The sequence below is a fragment of the Stegostoma tigrinum genome, chromosome 7, assembly GCF_030684315.1.
Source record: "Stegostoma tigrinum isolate sSteTig4 chromosome 7, sSteTig4.hap1, whole genome shotgun sequence".
NCBI classification, from domain to species: Eukaryota; Metazoa; Chordata; class Chondrichthyes; order Orectolobiformes; family Stegostomatidae; genus Stegostoma; species Stegostoma tigrinum.
In genome coordinates, this window is record NC_081360.1 from 29,546,259 (window position 1) to 29,573,406 (window position 27,148).

General features: G+C 42.0%; 1 protein-coding gene across 1 annotated transcript in view; it reads right to left on the reverse strand.

Annotated features, from left to right (window-relative positions):
• The window catches only part of kcnh3 (potassium voltage-gated channel, subfamily H (eag-related), member 3), a 587,271-nt gene that overhangs the window by 126,143 nt on the left and 433,980 nt on the right, over nt 1-27,148 (reverse strand). Inside the window, exon 8 of the mRNA XM_048534608.2 lies at nt 4,066-4,350. Within this exon, the coding sequence (XP_048390565.1) occupies nt 4,066-4,350 (285 nt within the window). The remainder of the gene's footprint in view (nt 1-4,065; nt 4,351-27,148) is intronic.

A 27,148-nucleotide genomic window follows, 5' to 3' on the forward strand; every position in this document is an offset into this window, starting at 1 on the left:
AGCAAGTGCTGAACTGGGATTAACTCAACAAATTTATATTTCTGAAATCTTTACCAGCTTTATGTCGACATAAGTCTGAAACATATCAGTAAGAACTAACTTACTTATCTTTTGTGTACTTGTGAAGTTAAAAATCTACTCTCACTATCACAATGGGCAAGTTGCCTCATTATTTGTAGATGTAACTGAGCAGGTTGATGTGCCAGGAATCTTGCCAGCATTACTGCTTTGAGATAGAGGCCAGAGCATCCCTGGCAGTAGCCTCAGCTCAGTGCTTATAAAGAACAGGTTGACAAGTGCCAAAATATCAGCTAAGAGGGTGTGAATTGGAAAGGGTGGTGATCAAGCAGTAAGCTTTCAGAAAGGGCTGGCAATGCTTGCGGTATAGCTGGGAATGAAAATAAGTGGGGCAAATTCCAAATGGGAATGTGGTGATTGCATGTAGTCTAAGAGAATGAAGCAGATCCAGAAGAAGCTTGACTACACCTTCTAGCTCCATATTTAGCAAGGCAATTATAAACTCATGGCTGCTGATAACAATGGCGAGGCTATATCTAGGCCTATGATTTCTGAACATAGTTGGCCTGGCCCAGGCTGTGTTCAGATCAGCCCAACTTATTGTCCAAATGTGAGATTATGCTGGTTTTATATTTGCATTTGTTTTTCACTTTGTGCAAGGTCTGAAAAATTGCTGTCTCTTCCCTGCGAGTCCACTGCTCTCTTTATCATTGTGTATCATTGTACAATAGCCTAAACATTAAATACGTCTGTGCCAAATTACAGCCTTTAAATCACTCCATTATTTTGTCTTCATCATCAACACGAGTTAAGTCATTGCATTTTTAATAATATCTACTTTCTGCAAATAAAATGCATGATGGTGTCAGATTGGTCAAGATGAAATCTGTCTAGTAATCAAAGTCTATTTTAAAGTCAGTAAATGACAAAGTTGAAATTTTTGAAGATGATTTAACAAGTTTTGCATTTCTAGCACAAAAGCATTATCCTGCTGGTCATACATTGTAGGAATTCACAATCTCTATTTACTGTATATCCTTGGACAAAACTAAGGATTTTGTCCCAAAAGCTTTTTTCACAATTGCACTTCGAAATTCCAGGCGCTAGCCTGGGACAGACCGTGCCTGCTGGAGCCAGTACCGTGGCCAGCAGCCCATGTCAATGCTATTATTGGCAGTTACAAGGACCAGTCATGGGTTTCAATGCTTTACTAGTGTTGTTTGTGTAAAAGCCAACCTGCTACTTTTTGTAAGTTTCTGGTGCGATTGCAGAGCAAGTGTGCGCCGAGGTAATACTGCCTTTACATAATAGAAGTGCTAGGATGGTCAAGGTGGGCTGACAGATTTCAGAGGCCAATTGTCCACGGAGAAGGAGTAAGTGTACTGAGATGGGTAGGAAATGAGAGATCTTGCATGTTATTGGTTCCTGAAAGTGGCAAGATGGGTATATAACGTAAAAGAGAGAGCATGAGATACTTTCCTTCACTGATAAGGAATTGAATACAAGAGCAGGGATGCAATGCAGGGAACAAATAAGATCTTGGACTGGCCACAGCTGGACTTTCATGTACAGTTCTAGTTACCACATTATGATAAGGGCATAATTTCTCCAGAGAGCATACAAAGGAAATTTACAAGAATGTTGTCAAGGTTGAAAATTGCAGGTGTAAAGAAAGATCGGAAAGGCTGGGTTGTTTCCTTACAACAGCAGATCCTGAGGGGTGAATTAAGTGAGATGTAGAAGTGAGAACAAGTAATTAGTATACAGGAGTTTTGTGCTATGCAGTTGAAATGAAACTCTGATTAGAAAAACATACACCTGACTTCTGTCTAAATCAGCATTAAACCTTTCGTAACTGAATCTATGGGGTTTTATGTGTATGTGAATCCACACCTCACATGAAAGCAGGTAGGAACACAGTAGGAATGGAAAAATTGGCAAAAGCCTATTTAACTGCTTTAATTGTCTAAGTTCCTGTCTGGGGCATTGTTTATACTAACATTCTGTGAAAAACTGTTTAGTGCCTGGTAACAATTCCACAGACTGGTAGTAATTTTGGTTTCCACGAATAAAAGCTAATGAAACATGACTGGTGCGTCTACATTTTCACAGATAGTGAAGACTGACATGCATTGAAATGGCCAAAATAATGAAATTACTTGTTGTCTGACTATTAAATTACTGGGAAAGTAATTCCTTAACAGAACATAAGGAGAAATAAGAAATGAAACTCAGGTTATTAAAGCATTCAGAACCTGCTGAAATCGAAAAAGAAATCCTAGCCCTTGTGACTACTGTAAATATTGTGATCCTATTCCTTTAGTACACACCAAAAAAGAGAAACTGCAGTTCAAGTATATTGTGCGTGAAATCAATATTAATTATTCATAGCTGGCATATAAATCATGCTGTAAAACAGCTTAAAAGAGAGCCTCCAATTCCATGGAATGCTTAATAACCTACACAATTAACAAGCTTGATCTTACCATATATATGCAGGAAGGCCAATCAACAAATCAAACAGCAACTGAAACCTCAGTAGTTCACAGCAGAGACCGTAAACCCAAGAATTATTATTTCATTGCCGACATTTTTACAATGGCTGTAAAAAACATACTTCTACACTTGATACTCTCCCTCTGGTACTTTCGTTCAATATGTAGACAGGAACACCTATGGTCCTCAGAAAACAGTACAGCTGAGGCCAAACCATCTGTGGTTGTAGAGGCAGCTATATTCAGAGAAGGATTATTGGAACGTGAAGCTGAAACTAAACAATTCATATAGCCTTACCAAAACTATGTCTGTGTTGCATGAAACTACCATTGTCAACAGATTTCAAACATTTTTGCTCAGATTATAAATTTTAAGCCAACAGGCTGAGCGCTCATATGAACTACTATACAGGGCTTAATTTCAACACTGTAGTGTTCATACCCTCAAACTGACATATATCCACAAAACATGAAAGAAGCAGTCCTCAGTTTGACCTGAGTTGATTTTACTTTTCTCTCCACTCAAGGCCATTAAATTCAAAGCCAATACTTAGAATCTGACTCAGTTTATTATTTATAATTGCAGGTTGATATCACTTGAAGAAGGAACCTTTGAACAAGAAATATGAATACAATCCGAATCAAGCCAGTTAAAGATCAAGAACAGGGCGACCTAATTAATATTGAGAGTTTGGGCAAGTTGAATCTTTCAGCCTCAGGCCGTATTGACTATCAACAGCTCATTATTAAAGTGGAATGCAATTCTCTTCCTTTAGCAACGTTTACAAGAAACTTCTGCTCAAGGATGGAAATACTATTCCAAAATATTCCGGCCTGCACTAAATTATGTTTTAACCTGCTGCTGAAACAAGCTTGAGTAAAAGCAATTAAAAAGCATTGTTTATTTAATTGTTGGAACCTTAGCCAAATACAGAAATATCTTTCTGATCTACCACGGGGTTCCAACTGGGGCAAACAAATGAAAGCTATGATGGTAGAAATCTTGCGGGAAGCTGGGGAAAATAATAAAAGAAAGATGTGAGCAAGAGCTCTTCACCTTTTGAGTGAGCTCTTTAAGGCCTTCTGCTTGAACAAAGAGTTCACCAACTTTAAATCCTAACCACACCAACTGGTAACAGGAGACAGGTGTCTCACAAACTTGATTGAGTTTTCTGTGGAAGTATCCAAGAAGATTGATGAGGGCTGAGTGGTAGATGTTGTTTACTAAGACATTGAAAATTGGTTCCTGTTCCGGAGGCATTATGACCCAATGCCTGCAGCTGTTTTTGCCCCAGGCTGAAAATCCAGCCTGTGAACTCTGCTTGTTTCTCCACAATAACGCTGCATGTGCTGAATCTTTCCAGCCTTTACTGTTTTCATTCTAAACTGAGTTAACCTCTTGGGGCAAATTTTGATATTTGCTAAACTTGTGTTAACTAGCCTCAGTGGGTTTGGAATTGATTTTTCTTCCATCCTAAAGAATGCAGGCATTTCTCTTGTCAACACTGGGAAGAGAAAAAAGAGCTTACACTGGAAAATACTGCAAACCTACCTCCTATTAACATGGTGCAAATGGAAAAGATCTTTTCTGCGTCAGTGTTAGCTGACACATTGCCAAAACCCACACTGGTTAAGCTACTGAGTGCAAAGTAGAGCGAAGTGATGTAGGAGCTTCGGATTGAGGGGCCACCGAGCAGTTCAAAGCTGGAACTGTTTGTTCCAGAGCTGGAGTTAGCAGAGGTGACCTGGCTTGTGGAGTTCACAGAGTTGTAGGCACTCATTGAAGAAATGGAAACGTATGGAGTTCCCAACCTCTTTGCCAATTCATGAAGCCATCCTGGAAGAAATAAGAGGAATGCATGTTTATTAAAGTTAATTCTGATGAACATCAGTAGTAATTTGTGAAGGACATAAAGATAATTGGTCCTGGACAACTTTCATTTTACTTTTTTTTATATTAGCAGAAAATTTTGATGTTCTGCTAAGGAGATTTATCTGGAGTTCTTCAACTATATAGTTGCAATTATTGAAGAATACAGTGACAACCCATGATTTGTCTATATTGCTGCTGCTTTCGGTCTCACTTTGCATTAAGATTAGCTCCACCATTGTGGAGTCTGTAGAGAAGGGAGTGGGCATTCAACACCTTCATCATCCATAGCATCTACAAGGCCACCTGCTATAGTACCTGGAATATTAAGAAAGATTTATAATTTATGAATTTAAAGAAAAGCATTTTATAAATGCAATGAAAACCTGCATAGGAGAGCCATAAGGGGTGGAGGTCAAAGTGATAAAAACAATGACCACATGAGAAATACTTGAATCTTCTGTCCTCTCCTTGTCTAAATATCATGGAGTTCAAACGTGGAGAATCACAGAATTATCCACCTGTGATCTGCGTTGTAGCACATCAAAACATCCTGAGTCATCTTTTTAAAATATACATGGAAGGTCCCTGCAGCACTCTGGGTTGCAGCTTCATACTTGCTTGATCCAGAAATTCAAATTCTGCTCACATAGGGGAGGATGTTGCTGCCCACTTTCTTTGCTCCTGTTTCAAAAACATCCTTTAAATGGTAATCGGTTCATTATTACAAGGAGTCAAAATATGCTGTGATTTTTGTTTGCACATGAAGTGGCCCAAGCCACAACTCAGATCTGGAAGCCTTCATGGGCCCCCATTATGATGCTCAATGGGCTAGTACTTCGTTTACCAAACATGCCCCTTCAACATAAAGGCCCAAGTTCAAAGTCGGCAGAAACTTTGAACCAAATTCCATGGGTATAAGTAACATTGGAACAGGAGTAGGTGACTTAGTACTTCAAACCTGTCGTTCTATTTAATGACAGTTGATCTGTGACCTAATTCCATACACCTATGGATCACACAGTACATGTTTAGGTAACAAAGATCTATCAATTTCACTTTTAGAATTAAGAACTGATCTAGAATCAATTGCTATTTGGGACAGAAGATATAGTCTTCAACCAAGTAATCACTCAAAGTTTTAGGCTCTGCCCCATTAGTCTGAAGCTCTCCAATTGATGCAAATAGTTTAGATTTTCAGAGGCTATGTTTTCCTCCTTTTATCTTGGAAACTTAATCAAATTTTACAGAATCATTTGTTGCTTTGTCCAGGTATCATTCCACTGAATGTATGTTGGACACCGTCAAAGACTAATATATCTATTCTAAGATGTGTCTGTCTGCGCTACTCTGGGTATGGTCTATAATAAATTTGTACAGCTTAATTTTGACTTCAAGTGCATTATGTTATCGTCATCTATAAAGTCCCAAATTGCATTCAGTTTTTTGACTATTTTCTGCACCTGTACATGATATTTCTCCCTGGACTCCAAGTCTCTTTGAACTTCCACTGTATCTAGATCTTCCTTTTTGAAAGTATACCAATTTTTTTTAAGTTCAAAATGAATTACCTTATATTTACCTACATAGTTTGGCCCAACCACCTAAGCTATCAATATCTTTTAGTAATTATATGCTTCCATCGACACTACTCACCAACTATCTATCTTTGTCACTGGTAAACCTGGATATGTGCTTTTCCATCCTATCATCTAGATTACTGATGAATCGTGGATAGTTGAAGCCCCAGCACACATTCCTTGCAGGACACCACATTCTGCCAATTAATGTTCCTGTTCATTAACCATCTTCTCTGTCTCCTTATTTTGAACCAGGTCAAAAATTGTCCTTCAATTCTATAACTTTCACTTTTAGTTCACAGTCTCTTATGAGGAATTTTACCTGCTACTTTCTGTAGTCTGAAATAAACAACACTATAGATTTTCCTGAGTCTAAGACTTTTGTCACTGCTTCAAAAACTTACATGCAATTTGTCTGTTGTGCATATTGTTTAAAAATCCATGCTGCCTCTGAGCAGCTAAAGATTTTAAAATGTTCAGTCTAAAAATTTCCCAACAAAAGAGGTTAGTCTAAGCACCACCTTCTTAAATTGCAGAATGACACATCTAATTTACTGATTTAAAGAAATGGTCTTGAATCAAGAGAATGTTGGAATTTCTTCACCTCTGCCGCATCTGCTCACATGATGAGGCATTCCACTCCTGGACATACCAGATGTCCTAGTTTTTCAAGGACAGCAAATTCCACTCCACAGTGGTTGAAGATGCCCTCGACTGCATCTTTTGCATTTCCCACAATTCATCCCTCACACCCCCTCCCTGCAATAACAACAAAAACAGAGTTCCCCCATCCTCACATACTACCCCACCAACCTCCAGATACAACGCATCATTCTCCGGCGCTTACACCACCTGCAATCTGACCCCATCACCAAAGACATTTTTCCCTCTCCACCCTTATCTGCCTTCCAGAAAGACTGCTCTCTCTGTGACTCCCTTGTCCACTTCACACTCCCCACTAGCCCCACCACACCCGGCAATTTTCCCTGCAACCGCAGAAAGAGCTACCCCTGCCCTACACCGCCTGCCTCACCCCCATCCCGGGCCCCAAGAAGACTTTCCACATCAAGCATATGTTCACCTGCACATCTGCTAATGTGGTATACTGCATCCGCTCTTCCTGATGTGGCCTCCTCTACATCGGAGAAACCAAGCAGAGTCTTGGAGACCGCTTTGTGGAACACCTCCGCTCGGTTCGGAACAAACGACTGCACCTCCCAGTCACAAACCACTTCAACTCTCCCTCCCATTCCTCGGATGACATGTCCATCCTGGGCCTCCTCCAGTGCCACAATGATGCCACGCCAAGGTTGCAGGAACAGCATCTCATATTTCCCTTGGGAACCCTGCATCCCAGTGGTATCAATGTGGACTTGACAAGCTTCAAACTCTCCCATCCGCCAAATGCATCCCAAAACCATGCCCAGTTCACCCCGCCCCCCTAACCCGTCCATCCTTTCTCCCACCTATCCCCTTTTCCCACCTCACACCCCACCCCCACCTCCTACCTATCAGCCTCATCCCCACCTCCTTGACCTGTCCGTCTTTCCTAGACTGACCAATCTCCATCCTAACTCCCCACCTACACTCACCTTTACTGGCTCCATCCCCACTTTCTTGAACTGTCCGTCTCCTCTCCACCTATCTTCTCCTCCATCCATTTTCCATCCGCCTCTCCCTCTCTCCCTATTTATTTCAGAACCCCCTTCCTCTCCCCCATTTCTGAAGAAGGATCTAGGTCCGAAACGTCAGCTTTCCTACTCCTCTGATGCTGCTTGGCCTGCTGTGTTCACCCTGTTCTACACCTTGTCATCATTTATTTGCTATGTCTGTTTTGCTTGTGGTTGGCAGGGGGTGAGTGGTCATGGTGCAGGAGGTCACCATCGCTAGTTAGACCAGCATTTATTTCCACTCACAAATTTCTCTTGAGAAGTTTTGAACTGCTGCTGTCTATGGGACGTAGACACATGCACATTGCCATTAGGAAGGGAATTTCAGAATTTTGAGCAAGTGGCAGAGAAGGAATTATGACATAGTTTAAAATCAGGATTGTGCATGGCTTAGTGGAGATCTTGTGAGTCACGGCATTGTCTTGCTTCTGCTGCCCTTGTCCTTCTTGTTGGAGGAAGTTGCAGATTTGGAAGGTAGTGTTGAAGGCGCCTTGGCTAAGATGGCATACATTGCTATCCCTGTGCACTGGTGGTGTGAGAATGGAAGTTTAAGATGGTAGAAGCTACATTATGTCTGATCGTCAGTCGGTCAGAGACATGCTCATGACATTATCACTGCATCGTAACATAGACCGGAAGGTTTAAAGGTTTCATACTTCACCTTATCACAGCTCACCTGAAGCATGGCAATCTACTGGAAGCCAACTTTGGGTGGCACGGTGGCTCAGTGGTTAGCACTGCAGGCTCACAGCACCAGGGACCCAGGTTCAATTCCAGCCTCGGGTAACTGTCTGTGTGGAGTTTGCACATTCTCCCCGTGTCTGCGTGGGTTTCCTTTGGGTGCTCCGGTTTCCTCCCACAATCCTAAGATGTGCAGGCTAGGTGGATTGGCCATGCTAAATTGCCCGTAGTGTTCAGAGTGTGTGGATTATAGGGGAAATGGGTCTGTGTGGGATGCTTCAAAGGGCGGCGTGGACTTGTTGGGCCAAAGGACCTGTTTCCACACTGTAGGGAATCTAATCTAATCTAATCTAATCTTCGCTTGTACCTCCCGGATCAATATTAGCCCAGAAACCAATGTGCCTGGGAAATGTAACGATGAGAGTCATTTATAACAAATTCTTATGGATTCTCCAAAATCTATGTCTGGTTTCTCACATTATGTGAGCATACAATACAAGCATTGCTACACCAGGTAAAACACTATGATCTGCAAACTCACATCTGTAGATGCAGTACCAATCAAGTGAGCTGCTTCATTTTGGATAGTGACGTGTTTTTTTTTCCAAAATGCATTCGAGCTGCGCTCCTCCAGGTAAGTTGGTAGTATTCCATCACACTCCTGCCTCGAGTGGATGATGAATAGGCTTTGGAGACTGAGGAGTTGAGCCACTTACCACAGAATTCCCATCCTCTGAACTGTTCTTGCAGAAACAGTATTTTACATGTTTTCTGAAATTAACATTGGAACAAGCTGATGCTTTACAATTAACATCAGGGGACTTATATACAACATAATGAAAAGTGCCTTTGATCTAGTTGCCTTTAGGCAAAAGTACTTTTACATAGCTTGTACTTTTCAAAATAAAAATCCGTGGAGTCTGCCAATTTCTGCTGCTTTACTACCTAGGCCAGAGATTAAATGTGTGGTCAGACCCAAATGGCGTTATTAGATGATTTAAAGTAGAACTCTGCTGCTTTCTAGCAGGTATCTTGCTTGCCAGGTAAAATAGAAGCAGTTAATATTGGAAACATTGGAAAGGGGAAATTACTTGAGCTATTTTGAAAGCTTAAAAAGCTAGAAGTCCCACCAATTTTACAGATGTAGAAACTAGACCAGGGCACAGAGGAGGCAGGATTGTGCAGTTGCACAGAATCACAACCCTTGTACTGTTTCATCACTTCTTCACTACGTCTCTAGGAGTCTGAGCTGAAAGACATGCAACAGCACTATCCATTTGATCAGCAGAGATCAGGAGCAATGCCAGGAGGATAAATAAAAATCCATGACCATCCATTTTATTACTCGATCTAGTAACAGATGGTAGCTATTCACCTACCTTCTGTCATGACTCTAATTATTAATAGCGCATCAAGTAAATACAATAGGAGACGAGTTTGGCTTGTAATGCAATACACACACACACAATTTAACAAGAAAAGAAACATATACAGATCAGAAAGGACACATTTGGAAGTAGGAGAGTGTAACATGGTAAGATCTACATTATGCACATTTGCCACAAACAGGGGTGACTGCCATTAACATTTTCTCATTCATTCTTTCATGGAATGTGGACATTGCTGACATGACTGACATTTATTACCCATGCCTAATTGCCCTTGAACTGGGTAATAGACTGAGCCATTGCAGAAGACAGTTAAGGATCAGCTATATTACTGTAGGCTTGGAGTTACGTGTGGTTTGGTCTGGTCTGGTCTGGTCTGGTCTTGCCTGGTCTTTTCTTGTCTGGTCTGGTCACGTGTGGTCGCATCAGGTCTCGTCTGGTCTGGTCGCGTCTGGCCTGGTCGCATCCAGTCTGGTCGCGTCCGGTCTCACCTGGTCTTGTCTGGTCACGTCTGGTCATGTCTGGTCTGGTTACATCTGGTCTTGTCTTGTCAGGTCTGGTCTGGTCTTGTCTGGTCTCATCTGGACTGGTCTTGTCTCATCCCGTCTCGTCTGGTCATGTCTCGTCTTGTCTCGCCTTGTCTGGTCTGGTCTGGTCACATCTGGACTGGTCTCGTCTGGTCTGGTTGTGTCTGGTCTGGTCTGGTCTTTTCTGGCCTCGTCTGGTCTGGCCTCGTCTGGTCTGGTCTAGTCTGGTCTGGTCTAGTCTGGTCTGGTCTAGTCTGGTATGGTCTAGTCTGGTCTAGTCTGGTCTGGTCTGGTCTGGTCTGGTCTGGTCTGGTCTAGTCTGGTATGGTCTAGTCTGTTCTGGTCTGGTCTGGTCTGGTCTGGTCTAGTCTGGTCTGGTCTAGTCTGGTCTGGTCTGGCCTCGTCTGGTCTGGTCTGGTCTCGTCTAGTCTGGTCTGGTCTGGTCTGGTCTGGTCTGGTCTAGTCTGGTATGGTCTAGTCTGGTCTGGTCTGGTCTGGTCTGGTCTGGTCTGGTCTAGTCTGGTCTGGTCTAGTCTGGTCTGGACTAGTCTGGTCTGGTCTAGTCTGGTCTCGTCTAGTCTGGTCTAGTCTGGTCTCATCTAGTCTGGTCTGGTCTCGTCTGGTCTCGTCTCGTCTGGTCTGGTATCGTCTGGTCTGGTCAGATCTGGTCTCTTCTCGTCTGGGCTAGTCTTGTCTGGTCTCGTCTGGTCACATCTTGTCTGGTCTGGTCTCGTCTGGTCTGGTCTGGTCACATCTGGTCTCGTCTCGTCTGGTCTGGTCACGTCTGGTCTGGTCGCATCTGGTCACGAGTGGTCATGTCTGGTCTGGTCTGCTCTGGTCTCATCTGGTCTAGTCAGATCTGGTCTCGTCTCGTCTGTGCTCGTCTTGTCTGGTCTCGCCTGGTCACGTCTTGTCTGGTCTGGTCTGGTCTTGTCTGACCTGGTCCGGTCTGGTCTGGTCTGGTCTTGTCGTGTCTAGTCTTGTCTTGTTGTGTCTGGTCTTGTCTGGCCATGCCTTGTCACGTCACAACTGGTCTGGTCTGGTCTCATCTCGTCTGGTCTTGTCTCATCTGGTCTTGTCTCGTCACTTCTTGTCTGATCATGTCTGGTCTGTTTGCGTCTGGTCTGGTCATGTCTGGCCTGGTGTGGTCGCGTCTGTTCTGGTCTCATCTGGTATGGTCTGCTCTGTTCTGGTCACATCTGGTCTGGTCTGGTCACATCTGGTCTCGTCTCATCTGGTCACGTCTTGTCGTGTCTGGTCTGGTTGCATCTGGACTCGTCTGGTCTGGTCTGGTCTGGTCGTGTCTGGTCTGGTCACATCTGGTCTCATCTTGTCTCCTCTGGTCTGGTCGGTTCTGGTCACGCCTGGTCTTGGCTGGTCTGGTCATGTCTGGTCTCATCTCGTCTGGTCTGATCACGTCTGGTCATGTCTGGTCTCATCTCATCTGGTCTGGTCACATCTGATCTCATCTTGTCTTGTCTTGTCTGATCTCGTCTGGTCTCATCTCGTCTGGTCTCGTCTGGACTGGATCTTGTTTCATCTCATCTGGTCTGGTCACATCTGGTCACATGTGGTCGTGTCTGGTCTGGTCTGCTCTGGTCTCGTCTGGTCTGGTTGCGTCTTGCCTCGTCACTGGTGAACCAAAATCTACAGCACTGGTTACTTTTTACAAAAGGATTTTAATATGTTGGAAGCAGTACAGAGAAGGTTTATTAGACTTGTACCTGGAGTGAATAGATAGCCTGTCTAACCTTTCCTCATTAAGCAGGGTCTGTATCTTTGAGGTTAGAAATGTCATGGGTAACTCGATTGAAACACCCCTTTGAGGGGACTAGACTGGGACATGTGGAAAAGGTGTTTTCTCTTGCTAGATAATCATTCATAAATAGAAGATCACTCATTTAAGATGGGGAGGAACATTTCATTGAGGGTGTCAGTCTTTGGAATTCCCTTCCTTAAAAGGTAATGGATGCAGAATCTTTACATTTTTCAGGCGTTTTTAAGATAATCTTTCATTCATTGATAAGGGAGAATCTGTGTAGGAATGTAGCTTTGAGGTTAAAGTCAGACCATGTTGTTACTATTGAATGACAAAGCAGGATTGAAGGGAAGATAGGTAAAAGGAATAGTAAGGGAGAGGCAGCAAATAGGACAGGAAGCAAGTTGGTAGAGGCAGAGGAGGAGCTTTGGAGAGGGAAGCAGCAAGTAAGAGAGATGACGGTGAAAGGAGGATCGGGAAGTATGAGGAGTGACTGCGTGAGAGTTCCGTTGAGCCGGAGGGGACAACGTGAGTTAGGGGAGGCAGCAGGCATGAAGGTCACAGAAGGACGAGAGAGGGAGAGGTGTGAGCCCTCATTTTGGGGTCAGGAGGCTTGTTGGATGATGTGGCTAGTTTTCGAAGTTGTGACCAAGAAGAGTGGGTGAGTAGTGATGAGTTGAGAATGTTGACAAGCAGGAGGGTCGGGGTAAGTTAAGAATTAGTACTATAAATTATTGAAAGTTAGTCATAGATTTTTGAACCAGTTAGGTTCAAATTAACCAACAGGAGTATAATATTAAAAATTATGGGTCCAGGTTGGAACCCACCCTTATAACATTTTCAAATAAGAAATTGATTTTTGCTGAGACCCCTTTGTAGAACATCAGGCTTTAAGAAATGCTTCAGGAATAGTAAAGGATTTTATAATGTGGTTTTCTCAAAGTACTTGGGCATATCTGTAAAATATGGAGAAGTAAATGATCAGTATTCTTAAACAAGAACAGTTCTGTAGATGAGAAATGTACTTCCCTGCAGTCTCCTTAATGTCTCTCTAATTTACAGACAAACAATAGTCATTCCTAAGCAATTTTCTACATCGGTTTCATTCAGTTCTGGTCTCTTTGCTATAGGGAAGATGTTGTAAATCTTTTCTGAACCCTTTCAAGTTTAACAAGGAGTGTGAAGGATTAGAGGGTTTAAGCTGTATGGACAGGCTATAGGCTGGGGCTATTTCCCCTAAAGCTTTGGTGGGGTAACATTATAGAGGTTGATAAAATCCTGAGGGGATATGGATAAGATGAATAGCCAAGGTCTTTTCCCCAGGGTAAGGGAGCGCAAAAGTAGAGGGTCAGAGGAGAAAGATTTAAAAGGGACCTATGGGGCAACTTTTTCATGCAGAGGCTGGTGTGAGTACAGAATGAGCTGTCAGAGGAAGTGGTGGAGGCTGGTACAATGACAACATTTAAAAGGCATCTGGCTGGGTACGTGAATAGGAAGGGTTTAGAGAAATTTGGGCCAAATGCTGGCAAATGGGACTAGATTAATTTAGGATATCTGATTTGCGTGGACAGGTTGGACTGAAGGGCCTGTTTCCGTGCTGTATATCTCTATGACTAAATCATATTCAGTAGCTCCTGTGGAGGTTCCTATGAATTTCTTTTCCTGAACTTGAACATTCTAATACTTATTGGGATAGAATAGATAAGCTTTTCTATCCAATGAGTCTGATTACAAAAAGCGGAATTTTGTATTTTCCTTTTAATAATCGGGCCACAGTTGTCTAGAAGCAAAGATGAGAGAAGACACCTGTCTGTGTTCAGTTTCTGGCTGCATCTCCACTTTGGAGCAAAGCCAAGATGATTACTTTGGAGCTGTCCTACTGAGACATCATAGCCACTTAGGATAATAACGACATCTCCATTCAAAGCACATTCAATGATTTACTACTCACTGTGAGTTTACTTTCCGCTTCATCAAAGATTAACCTAAAATACTAGCTGCATCTGTCCACTGGATTCCCCAATGTCACACTCTCAGCAGCTGCCCCAGTGGCATAAACAATACTCGGTCAGCTGAAAACTGGTTTACAGCGACACCAACAATGTGGGTTCAAGTCCCCTGTAGCTGAAGTAATCATGAAGGACCCTCCTGGTGAACCTCTTCCCTTGCCTGAGGGGAGATCACCTTCAAGTTAAACAACCACTAGTTTCTTTCTCCAATGAGAGAGTAGCCTCGAAGGCCAATGGCAACTTTCCTAAATGCTCTATTGCAACTCACTAAAGCTCTTTCGACAGCAACTTCCAATTCCCCCAACAGCTACCAATTAGAAGGTCAGTTGTGGCAGTTACATGGGAACACCAACTTCTCCAAGTTCCTCTCCACGACTCTCACCATCCTGACTTGAAAATAAATTGTTGTTCCTTCATTACTGGGTCAAAATCCTGGAGCTTGCTATCAGCACTGTGGGCGCCCCCACACCAATGTACTACAATGGGTCGAGCAGCAACCACTTTCTTCAGGTCAACAAGGGCTGGGCAATAAATATTGGCTCAACCATTGATGCCAAATTCCTTAAATGAATTTTTTTTTAAAAGGAGTACAATCGATGGGAATAACTTATGATATAATCATCTGGACAAAATTACTCTAGCTATGCAGAGAATGTGCCAACGTGTAATCTAGCCAGACAAGTGGAATCATCTCTTGCCACAGACATTTGTGTTATTTTAATTTTTATTTTCATTTATTCACGGGATGAGGGTGTCACTGGCTAGGCTGCATTTATTGGCCATCCCTAATTGCCCAGAGGGTTTTTGCTGTGGGCCTGGAGTCACATGACCAGGGAATGATGGCAGTTTCCATCCCTAGAGGACATTTGTGAGCTGGATGGGCTTTTCCCAACAAGCTGCAATAGATCTGTGGTCATCATTAGATTGTTAATTCCACTTATTTATCGAATTCAAATTCCACCGTTTGCCATGGCGGGATTCGAACTCGAGCCCCAGAACTTTATCTGGATTTTTGATTTAACAGTTCAGCAATAACACCTCAAGGTTATTGCATCGTCATTGGATAGTTGGAGAGAGAGGGTCATGTGACAAGTCAGTTAACCCTTTGTGTTTAAGCACCTGTTTCTCTCTGTGGACCAGGAGATGCTGAAGAAAGAAGATCCCTGTGTGGGGTTTTTCTCTTCGTGCAACTTGCAAGTTTCAAACTCTGGCTGCTGTTCTTGTTTTGTTTTGACATTCCATGTGCTGCAGAGATTTAAAAAAAACTTAACCCTGCAGTTGCTGTCTTCAAAATATCCGATAAATCGTCTGTCTGTTTCCTTCAATTACCTCACGCCAAACTCAGCTGGACCACCAAGTTTAGCCTGAAGCCAGCCTTCAAGAACTGTATGCATTTTTACTATGTAGGCTTTAAATTGCTTCAACCGTCTACCCCAGTTCCTAATCTACCTGTTTGTGTGTGTGAACTCTGAGTGTGAAAGTCAGAGCATGTATTTTTCTCACAGGGTTAAGTGCAAAAATATTCACTCTATTTAAAAACAAATGAATCCTACCTGTTTGTATCTTTAATAATCACAATGTTTAAATAGTTATACATTTATTGAATTGACAAACAAACTCTTTTACCTTGTTGCAGTTAAATGATGAGATAGAAGGAGAGGGGGTGGAAAGAGAAGTGGGGTATTGCTGGACACAGACTCCGCTTCAAGTAATTGTTAAACTCCACAACAATTTCATAAAATCTGTTACAAGACAAGGGAGCAGGAGTCTGTATTATGACATTATGAAATATGTTTAGGAAAGCTTACTAAGATATGGAACAAAAAACAAAATCAGAACAGGGAATTAAAACATTGCAGACCATAAAATCTTTAGGAAAAGACAGAAAAAGGGTGGGTGCAGTAAATATATTTTTGAGATAACAGTAGCAGTAGAAGTGTAATGATGCTATCTTAGAATTAAGAGATAAAAAGAGCATTTAGCATGTTATTAGAGAGACTTTACAGATCACTTGGCAATGAGGAAGGTGGAGAGTGAAATATGTAAATTAACGATTACAGAATGGCAGTAATGTTACGATAGGGATTAAACCCTAGACCAACTCATTAAATGAGCATCATTACCAACACCCAGTCACCTGCTTTGCCCCTGTTAACCTTTGTTATTTTATTCCAAACAATAATTTAATAATGGAAATAAATAAAAGCATAATCATAGGGGATTTGAACTACAATTGATCAAAAGAAGTTAGTAAAGAGGTTAAGTGAATGCATTTCCTACAATGTGTTCATAAGGCCTTTCTAACCTGTTACATGAAAGGCATGAAAATAAGGATTACTACTAGATATGATGGGTAGGAGAAGTGAAAGTAAAGAATCAGTTAAATGATAGTGCTAACAATATATTATGTATGATCATGTTTGAGAAATATATGTGCATCAAAGGCCAAGGTAATAGATTGGGGTAAACAGACCTGAAAGACTCAAAACAGACTTTTAGAAAATAAAATAAGACAACAATATTGCCAAATAATTATGTAGAACACAACTGGAAATGTTTGAGAGAGATAGTAGGGACTGCTGACGCTGGAGAATCTGATATACCACGGTGTGAAGCTGGAGGAACACAGCAGCATCAGAGGACCAGGAAAGTTTGACGTTTGTGGTCGAGACCTTTCTTCAGAAATGTTTGATACTGTTTTCAGTGATATCCAGGAAAACATTTATTTTGCAAAAAAAACAAGGTCAAATTAATCTCTAATGAAACAACACGGGTGAATAAAGGCATAAGGGATACAATAAGAACACAGACAGGAGAGGTAAGCATGTCAAGGAAAAATATGAAGTAGTTAGGAGAAAAATGTAAAATTAGGAAGGCAAAAAGGAATAATGAATTTAAATTCATCATGGAACATAAAAACATTCTACATGTATTTGAAAAAGGAAAGTCTTCATGGAAATAAGATCTCTAAAGGGTGGACATGGTCAAATCAGATGCACCAATAGCAACATGGCTGACATATTAAATAATTTTGGCTCAGTATTTATGAGGGACACAGCAGGAGAAGGTAAGGTTTGAAGAGATACGGCTGCATTTTAAAAAAAATGTCAAAGTAACCAGTCGAAATCAGAAAGGTTAAAAACAAAAACAAAGTTTCTGGGAAAGCACAGCAGGTCTGGCAACACCTGTGAAGGAAAAAACTGTTAATGTTTTGGGTCCGGTGACCATTCTTCAGACAGCTTTGAGTTCTCAGTTCCGAAGAAGGGTCACCGGACCCAAAATGCTAACTCTGTTTTCTCCTCCACAGATGCTGCCAGACCTGCTGAGCTTTTCCAGCAACTTTGTTTTTATTCCTGATTTACAGCATCCGCAGTTCTTTGGGTTTTTAAAAAAGTTAAAACCCTGACATGTTAAAATAATCTAGAGCTAAAATAACAGAGACACTTCACTCGTTTGGAGATTTGTTATAAATTTGAACATTGCCTGAGGGCTTGTGGATTGCTGGCATTAACCTGCATTTAAGAAGGAGATAGGAAGTGTCCAAGAAGCTATGCAACAGTTAGCTTAATGTTGGTAGTAGAAAACATAATGGTATGCAGCGGAGAGCGGTGCGAGCTGGGCGGACGTGAGGTCAGGGCAGAGAGGCAGTTGGGAAGGTAAGTGAGTGCTATTTAAGTACTTACCTCGAAGCCAGCGGGTCCTTTTTGCAGCGGAGTGCTATTTAAGTAGGTGTGTTCTCAGCCCCAGGTCCTACACGGTAGGGCCTCCCTCCCACCCTCCTCCTCTAACCTAATTAAGAGTCCACAGACTCACAGCAAACACACAAGGGCTGAGGGAAGTGCCTAGTGAGTAAAGTGCGAGTTTTCGGTGAAGAGGCTCAGTGAGGAGACTACGCCACTGTTGAAGAGGGTGAAGACATGACTGCCAAGCTGATTCAGTGTGCTGCATGCATGATGTGGGAGGTCAGGGACACTGATGATGTTTCTGGCTCCCATAGCTGTGGTAAGTGTGTACACATTCAGCTTCTGAAGGAGGTTGTTGCAGCACTGAAGAAAGAAATAGAAGACCTCAGGCTCATCCCAGAGAATGAGAATTTTCTGGACAGGACCTTCAGCAAAGTCACTACACCGAGGATACCTGAAGAGGGAAGGGGGATGTCGATGACAAAGGAAGACACGAATGAAGTACAAGAGACCCCAGGGGAAGCACCTATTGTAAACAGGCTGACTGTCTTGGAAACTGCCGAGACAGACGACACTGCCAGTCTGAGAGGTGGACAGGTCTGCGAGACAAAAATTGCCGTAGAGGCAGAGCCGAGAAGTCAGACATCACGGAGAGCTGTGGTAATAGGGGACTCCATTGTGAGAGGGACTGACAGGGGTTTCTGCGGCACCAGGCGAGATTTGAGGCTGGTGTGTTGCCTTCCTGGTGCCAGGATCCAGGATGTCACTGATAGAGTGCAGGGAATACTCAAGGGCGAAGGTGAAGAGCCAGAGGCGGTGGTGCATGTCGGCACTAATGGCATCGGGAAGAAAAGGAGGAGCATTCTACAGCGGGACTTCAGAGAACTTGGAAGAAGGCCGAAAAGCAGGACTTCCAGGGTGGTTATCTCCGGTTTGCTTCCAGTTCCTTGGGCTGGAGAGGGCAGGAACAGAGAGATAATGGACCTGAATGTGTGGCTGAGGGACTGGTGTCGGAAGCAAGGATTTAAATTCTTGGATCACTGGCATATGTTTTGGGGTAAGGATAAATTGTACAGGAGGGACGGTTTGCATCTTAATAGGTGGGGGACCAGCTTTCTGGCAGGCAGTTTTGCCACTGCAACACGCGCGTGTTTAAACTAAGTAATGGGGGGGGAGGGGCCAAACTGGAAATTTAAGAATGAAGTTAAAGGGAAAGTGAGAATAAGAGAAGTTAAGAAAGACAACAGAATCAATGAAGCAGAAAACTCAAAAAAGGGATCGTACAATATGGCCAAGTGAAATAGGGATTGATAGGAAGGGTGAGGGGAGAAACAAATTAAAAATATTATATATGAATGCATGAAGCATAAGAAATAAGGTGGATAAGCTTGAGGCTCAGTTGGAAGTTGGCAAGTATGATGTTGTGGGGATAACTGAGATGTGGCTTCAAATGGACAGGGCCTGGGAAATGAATATTCATGGCTATATGTGCTATCGAAAGGACAGACTGGTGGGCAGAGGAGGTGGGGTAGCCCTGTTGGTGAGGAATGATATTCGGTCCCTTGCGTGGGGGGACATAGCGTCAGGAGATGTAGAGTCAGTATGGATAGAACTGAGAGATTCTAAGGGTAGAAGGACCCTAACGGGAGTTATCTACAGGCCCCCAAACAGTAGTCAGGAGGTAGGGTGCAGGTTGAATCAGGAGTTGATATTGGCCTGTCACAAAGTTGTTATGGGAGATTTCAACATGCGGGTAGACTGGGAGAATCAGGATGGTACTGGACCCCAAGAAAGGGAGTTTGTGGAGTGCCTCCGAGATGGATTCTTAGAACACCTTGTACTAGAGCCTACCAGGGAGGAGGCAATTCTGGATCTGGTGTTGCGCAATGAACCGGATTTGATCAGGGACTTCAAAGTAGAGGAGCCATTAGGAGGTAGCGACCATAATATGATAAGTTTTAATCTGCAGTTTGAGAGGGAGAAGGGAGAATCGGAAGTGTCAGTATTGCAGTTGAATAAAGGGAACTATGGAACTATGAGGGAGGAGCTGGCCAAAGTTCAACGGTACAAGACCCTCGCAGGGATGGCAGTGGAACAACAATGGCAGGTATTTCTGGGTATAATGCAGAAGGTGCAGGATCAGTTCGTACCAAAGGGGAAGAAAGATCCTAAGGGGAGGCGGGGGCAGCCGTGGCTGACGAGGGAAGTTAAGGACTGTATAAAAATAAAAGAGAAGTACAACATAGCAAAGATGAGTGGGAAGCCGGAGGACTGGGAAGCTTTTAAAGAGCAACAGCGGATAACTAAAAAAGGCAATACACAGAGAAAAAATGAGCTATGAAGGAAAACTGGCCAAAAATATAAAGGAGGATAGTAAAAGCTTTTTTAGGCACGTAAAAAGAAAAAAAATGGTTACGACTAAAATTGGGCCCTTGAAGTCAGAAACAGGTGAATTTATTATGGGGAACAAGGAAACGGCAGAAGAGTTGAATAGGTACTTTGGATCTGTCTTCACTCGGGAAGACACAAGCAATCTCCCAGATGCAATAGTGGCTGAAGGACCGAGGGTAATGGACGAACTGAAGGGTATTTACATTAGGCAGGAAATGGTGTTCGATAGACTGTTAGGTCTGAAGGCTGAAGACTCCTTAAGTCCCCGGGACCTGATGGTCTGCATCCCAGGGTACTTAAGGAGGTGGCTCTAGAAATTGTGGATGCGTTGGTAATTATTTTCCAAGGTTCTATAGATTCAGGATCAGTTCCTGCAGATTCGAGGGTGGCAAATGTTGTCCCACATTTCAAGAAAGGAGGGAGAGAGAAAACAGGAAATTACAGAACGGTTAGTCTGACTTCAGTGGTGGGAAAGATGCTGGAGTCAATTATAAAAGATGAAATTACGACTCATTTGGATAGCAGTAACAGAATAGGTCAGAGTCAGCATGGATTTACGAAGGGGAAATCGTGCTTGACTAATGTTCTGGGATTTTTTGAGGATGTATCTATGAAGATGGATAAGGGAGAGCCAGTGGATGTAGTGTACCTGGACTTTCAGAAAGCCTTTGATAAAGTCCCGCATAGGAGATTGGTGAACAAAATTAGGGCACATGGTATTGGGGGCAAAATACTGAGTTGGATTGAAAATTGGCTGGCTGACAGGAAGCAAAGAGTAGTTATAAATGGGTCCCTTTTGGAATGGCAGGCAGTGACCAGTGGGGTACCACAAGGTTCGGTGCTGGGACCGCAGCTGTTTACGATATATATTAATGATATAGACGAAGGCATTAGAAATAATATTAGCAAATTTGCTGATGACACAGTGTTGGGTGGCAGTGTGAAATGTGAGGAGGATGTTATGAGAATACAGGGTGACTTGGACAGGCTAGGTGAGTGGACGGATGCATGGCAGATGCAGTTTAATGTGGATAAATGTGTGGTTATACACTTTGATGGCAAGAACAGGAAGGCAGATAACTATCTCAATGGAGTCAAGTTAGGTAAAGGGGAAGCACAACGAGGTCTAGGTGTTCTTGTACATCAGTCAATGAAAGCAAGCTTGCAGGTACAGCAGGTAGTGAAGAAAGCTAATAGCTTGCTGGCCTTCGTAACAAGAGGAATTGAGTATAGGAGCAAAGAGGTCTTTCTGCAGCTGTACAGTGCCCTGGTGAGACCGCACCTGGAGTATTGTGTGCAGTTTTGGTCTCCCATTTTGAGGGAGGACATTCTTGCTATTGAGGTAGTGCAGCGTAGGTTCACGAGGTCAATTCCCGGAATGGTGGAACTATCATATGTTGAAAGATTGGAGCGACTGGGCTTGTATACTCTTGAGTTTAGAAGGATGAGAGGGGATCTGATTGAGACGTATAAGATTATTAAGGGATTGGACACTGTGGAGGCAGGAAGCATGTTTCCACTGATGGGTGAGTCCAGGACCAGAGGAGACAGTTTAAAAATAAGGGGTAGGCCATTTAGAACGGAGTTGAGGAAAAACCTCTACACCCAGAGAGTAGTGGATATATGGAATGCTCTGCCCCAGAAGACAGTGGAGGCCAACTCTCTGGATGCTTTCAAGAAAGAGATAGACAGGGCTCTGAAAGATAGTGGAATCAAGGGTTGTGGGGATAAGGCAGGAATAGGATACTGATTGTGGATGATTAGCCATGATCATAATGAATGGTGGTGCTGGCTCGAAGGGCCGAATGGCCTACTCCAGCACCTATTGTCTATTGCCTATTGTCTATTGTATCCTTACTAAAGGAGGAAATGGAAAAACATCTCAAAATCACAAATATAACAATGATTAGTCAACCTAACTTTCACAAGGGGCAAGTTTTGAATGGGGTTGTTTGAAGAGATGTAAGAATAGATGAGTAATTCAGTGGTGTAAATATACTTGGATTTCCAAAAAAACTATTGATAAGGTACTAATAATAGACTAATGGATAAGACAAGAGCATGTATGGTTACTGGAGAATTAGCAGAATGGATAGCTGACCGATTTAACGGCAGAAGGCAAAGACTAGGGTAGAAGATAGCAAAGTAGGAGGTGGGGAGTGTGACCCCCAATGTCTAGTCCGGTTTTAGACTTTGGAATCAAAACTACAGTTTGTAATTTTATGGATGACAGCAGATTGGGAGGGGCATTCCAAATTGAAGCAGACTGTAGATATGAGAAGAATAAATCAGAATAACGACAGGAAATTCCAAACAGCAACACAATCACAAAACATTTGCATGAAACCACGCACAACCAGCTTCTTTAATGTTAGATATAATAGCTAACACGGAGTTAACCCTGGCTTTAATCTACATAGGTGTAGATTTATATAGAACTGCAACATTAAAACAGGATATTTCATTCAAACTGTCAGTGTGAGCTTTTATCCTCCACATATGCTTTAATCCCATGGATTTATGAGTCCTCACTTACATGTTAAATGATTAACTTATCACTTATTAAAAGTTAGACTGAACATCATAATGCCTGGTTTTCCTTATATTTTCTTTTCCTCTCCCTGAAAGTGTGAATCTGTCCTGAGGGGACCAGCAATAACAACTTGGTATCTCATTCTTTGTATATGGGCTTATACAGTGATGGCCAGTAGGCTGATTGAATATGAATGGCCTCCACTGCTTTCCTCCTGTCTCTGAGTCCACTAGAATGTGTTTCTTCGAGAGCTACCCCTGGCCTTGAACTCACATCTTTGTCAAGTTTCTCTTCTATTTCCCTTCCTTCATGTGCTTTGAGCTCATCTCATGATATGCAATTCCTTCTCCCTTATCTATTTCCCCATTAGCCTGCTGATCACCCAAGCTCCCTTTCCAACCTTGTACAAAAATCTTAAAAAGCTACTGTACAAATTCAGCAAGTAATACAAATGGGAAATAGAATGTTGATCTTTACTTCAAAAGGAGTAACATATAGCAGGAGAAGCATCTTGCTAGAACTACACAAGGCACTAGGTAGACCACACCTGGAATACAGTAAATAGCTTCGTCCCCTTATCTCAGGAAAGATATATTAGCATTGGAGTCAGAGAAGGTTCACTAGGTTGATCTTGGGTATGGAGTGATTTTCTTATGTGGAGAGGTTGAGTAGATTGGATCTGAATTCATTAGAATTAAGAAAAATGGGAGGTCACCTCATTGAAACATAAGATTTTTAGGGGGCTTTACAGGTTAAATGCTGAGAGGTTGCATTTACTTGTAGAAGAATTTAGGACCAAGGAGCACAATCTCACAGTCAGGATTGCCTGTTTAAGACAGATGAGGAGGAATTTCTTCTCTGAGAATAATGAATCAGTGGAATTCTTTACTGCCGAGGGCTGTGACCTTAAGTATTTGAGGCTGAGACACAACAGTAAGATAAACAGGAAATTAAGGTTTGTGGGCAAAAGGTAGGCAAGTGCAGTTGATCATTATTCAATCAGGTTATCATTGAATGCGGGAGCAGATTTCATGGACCGAATAGGCCAATTCTGCTCCAACGTCTTATGGCCTAATGGAGCAGAAGTCAATTAAAATAAGATGATTTGAAGTGAGACGAGAGTAGACTTTGTGGACGATACACATTGACGTAAATTTGTTGAATCGAATGGTCTAATCCTTTGCAGTAAATACTATGTCTAACTACGACTAGAACCTTTCTATAAGCTCTTTAAATTCAACGGTAAGATAATTTTTAATTCGGGTCTCTCTCTCTTAAGGACCCATACGTCCATCCTAACATGTGGCATCTGGAACTGGACACACTAGTTGAAGTGTAGCTAGAGCTTTATAAGTTTTCAACATAACATCCCTGCTTTTGTACTCACTTATGTATCTCTATTTATGAAGTCTAGATGCCTTACCTTTTTCTATTCTCTCAGTACGTCTTCTTTAAAGAATGATGTGCATGCAACCCTCCAGATCCTTAAATCTCTACACTCTATTTTACCTCTGTCTATCTCTTCTGCCATGGATTATCTCGCACCTGTCAATATTAAATTACATTTGCAACTGGCCTCCTTATTTTGCCAGCCTACCTACGTCCTGTTGCAATTCACTGGTGCCATCCTCACTCTTTTCCATTCCTCCTAACTTCATATCTTCGGCTGATTTTGACATTTTGCTCTCTATTCTGATATTAAAATCTAAACAGAGATCCTAGCAGTCACCTTGGGGAATGTCACTGTTTATCATCATTGAGACTGAAGATCATTACCATGATTCTAACTTTTGTGTCCTTTAAGCTGTTTCTTTTTCGAGCTGGTCCTCCTCTTATATGAATCTGCATTTTATGTGATATTTTGTAATATACTTCCTTGAAGACAACATCTATTCCATTCCATTCCCTTCACCAATCTTTTTCAAAACTTTCTGTATTTACCCTGAAAATTCAATCTGCCTTCATAAATCTTTTCCAATAAATTCAAATTGTTCTAACTGGCCCCTTGATAGTTTCCTGCATTATTATTTCAAAACACTTACCCACCACTGATGTTAAACTGACTGGCCTGTGGTTACTAGCAACGCTTTCACATAAGATTGCTATCTTTGTCACCTTACAACTTTCTGTACCTCTCCCCATAAATTTGGAAGATTATGGCAGGCCCTTCCATTATCTCCAACCCAACTTCCTTCAGCAACCTGGATGTAAACCATTTCAGTCAGATAACTTATTCACTCTAGCCATAGCCAGTCTATCCAGTATACCCTACCTATCATTTTCAGTCAATCTAACACCTATATCATCACCTTTTCTACCAATATTTGATCAGCATCCTCTTAAAAGTAAGCACCCATACAAAGTTCTCATTAAACTTTGCTCTGCACTGCTCAGCTTGTATTACCCTGAGTGGACACACTCTGCTACTTCTTTATTATTTATACATTGGTAAAAGATGTTTAGATTATATTCTACGTTATATCCCACTCTGTTTTCATACTTTCCCTCTGCCAGTAATAAATTCCTCTTTACTTTCCCCTGCAAGTTTCACGTTTTGGTCTGATTCTTTTTTAACAAAATTATTTCATCCCCTTTTAAAAAAAATACATTTTTCTCTGGGGAGAGATCAGGTGCCCTTTGAGATTGTAAAACGTTAGTGTGAGTGTGCATGAATTGATTATTATCAAACTCACTTGGAATGATCAACAGGCCTATCAAAGTCAGCCATGTAAACTTTCCACCAGACCAGAAGATATACGGACATAATTTGTCCATTCAGCCCATCAAGTCAGCTCTGTCACTAATCATGGCTTATATGTTTTTCAATCTCCTTGTAACCTTTGATTCCCTTATTAATCGCGACCTTATCTATCTCTTTCTTAAATATGTTCATTGACTTGGCCTTCTGTGGCCCACCGATTCACTGCCCTCCAGTTGAAGAAAATCCTGCACAATCAGTGCTAAAGGGTCATTTTTTCATTCAAAGGCCGTGCTCTCTGACCCTAGTCTCTCCTTTCTTCTCCACGCCAGCCCTTTCAGAAGCACTTGTCAAAGGGACTTGTGATAGCCTGGCAAAGGGAGTTGTCTATATGAAATGTCAAAGGTGCCAGGCCAAGACAAGTGCTACCCTTGAAATCTTTGAAGAAGTCCTTGGAATGTTAAAAATAATTGTTCACTATTTCCATTTGTTGGTATATGCCTCAGGCATATTCCCATGAATGAATTCCTGCTGCATAATTGATCTACATGACCATCCATTATCACATTGGGGTGGCTTCTAATACACAGTTTGACTGACAACTACAAGTGGTTTCAGACACTTTGCAGGACTGTGAATTCCAATGTTTGTTGTACTAGGATTAAACATTTGTTTTTAAAAGGATGTATTCTTTGAAGGAATGTAAACGTTGTAACTTTTTATACTGAGATTTTTTTCAATATAGGGAAGTCTTCAATACACACATACGATGTGTATATATCTCACCTTTGTACAGATCCCTGAGGTCTACAGCATGGTAAATTCTTGGCTGGACATTTAAACACAGAACATTGCAACTACTACTACTGTGAAAAATTATCCTGCTCCACAAAGGACCTGTCAGATTTAAGGTATGCTTTGCACTGTACAGAAGTCATGATCAGAATCCTCTGTCAGGTATGTGGATCTCTTTCTAAAAATAAAAAGTTAGGAAATGAGCAGAAGTCTGACATGTAATTGTCAACCCTCAGGAAACATGACCCATGGTTCATAATCAAGAAATGCTGAAATGCAGGATTGGGAAGGGTTAGGATCCCTGAGATGGTTGTAGAAAATTAGAGTTGCAGCTATGCAATGGCAAAGTTCCTTGGTTTATGAAACAGAATAGGCTCACGAGTCCTCTCTATCTGCATTGCACACAAAACACTCCAGGCATAAACAGAAAATAATGTTCACCTCATCAGTTTTTAGTGGGCATACAGGAGAAAAACCATTGATTTTAATATAGAAAATAGTCAAGCAGAGTATTCACTCTCCCAGAACTCTAACTACATGGCATTGTAACATAAGACTAGCTTGTCACTATTTTCTGAAGCTCAGCATGATACCAGCTGGTGTGTGTGAAGCCAAGAAAGTTTACAGCCTATAACAATGATTGAAGGCAAGAACCTGACAGAACCATTTTGACTAGGTGCAGTTTTGTGTTGTCTCTTGCTGATCTGTAATTTACTGCAAACGCATGAAAAGAGTTTAGTGCAGTTATTAAGGGCAGCATTTGTACTTGTCATTTGAAGAAAAACTGCTTCCAGGGGCAGAGATACAGCGATGGTGTTACAGCTTCTGAGCCTTTCGCAAGTAAGAATAAAGCGATGACAAAAAAGCTTTAACGTCACCTTCTTCAAATGTGCTCATCAAGTATGGTTCTGATTATTCAGGCTAGTGGTCAATTGTTCAATAGATATGTATAACATTGAAGCGCTCAGGTTTTACTGTCCCACACACTGGCATTTGAAGCATGACTGTGACATATCTGACATGCTACTTACAAGAATATTAGAACCATTAG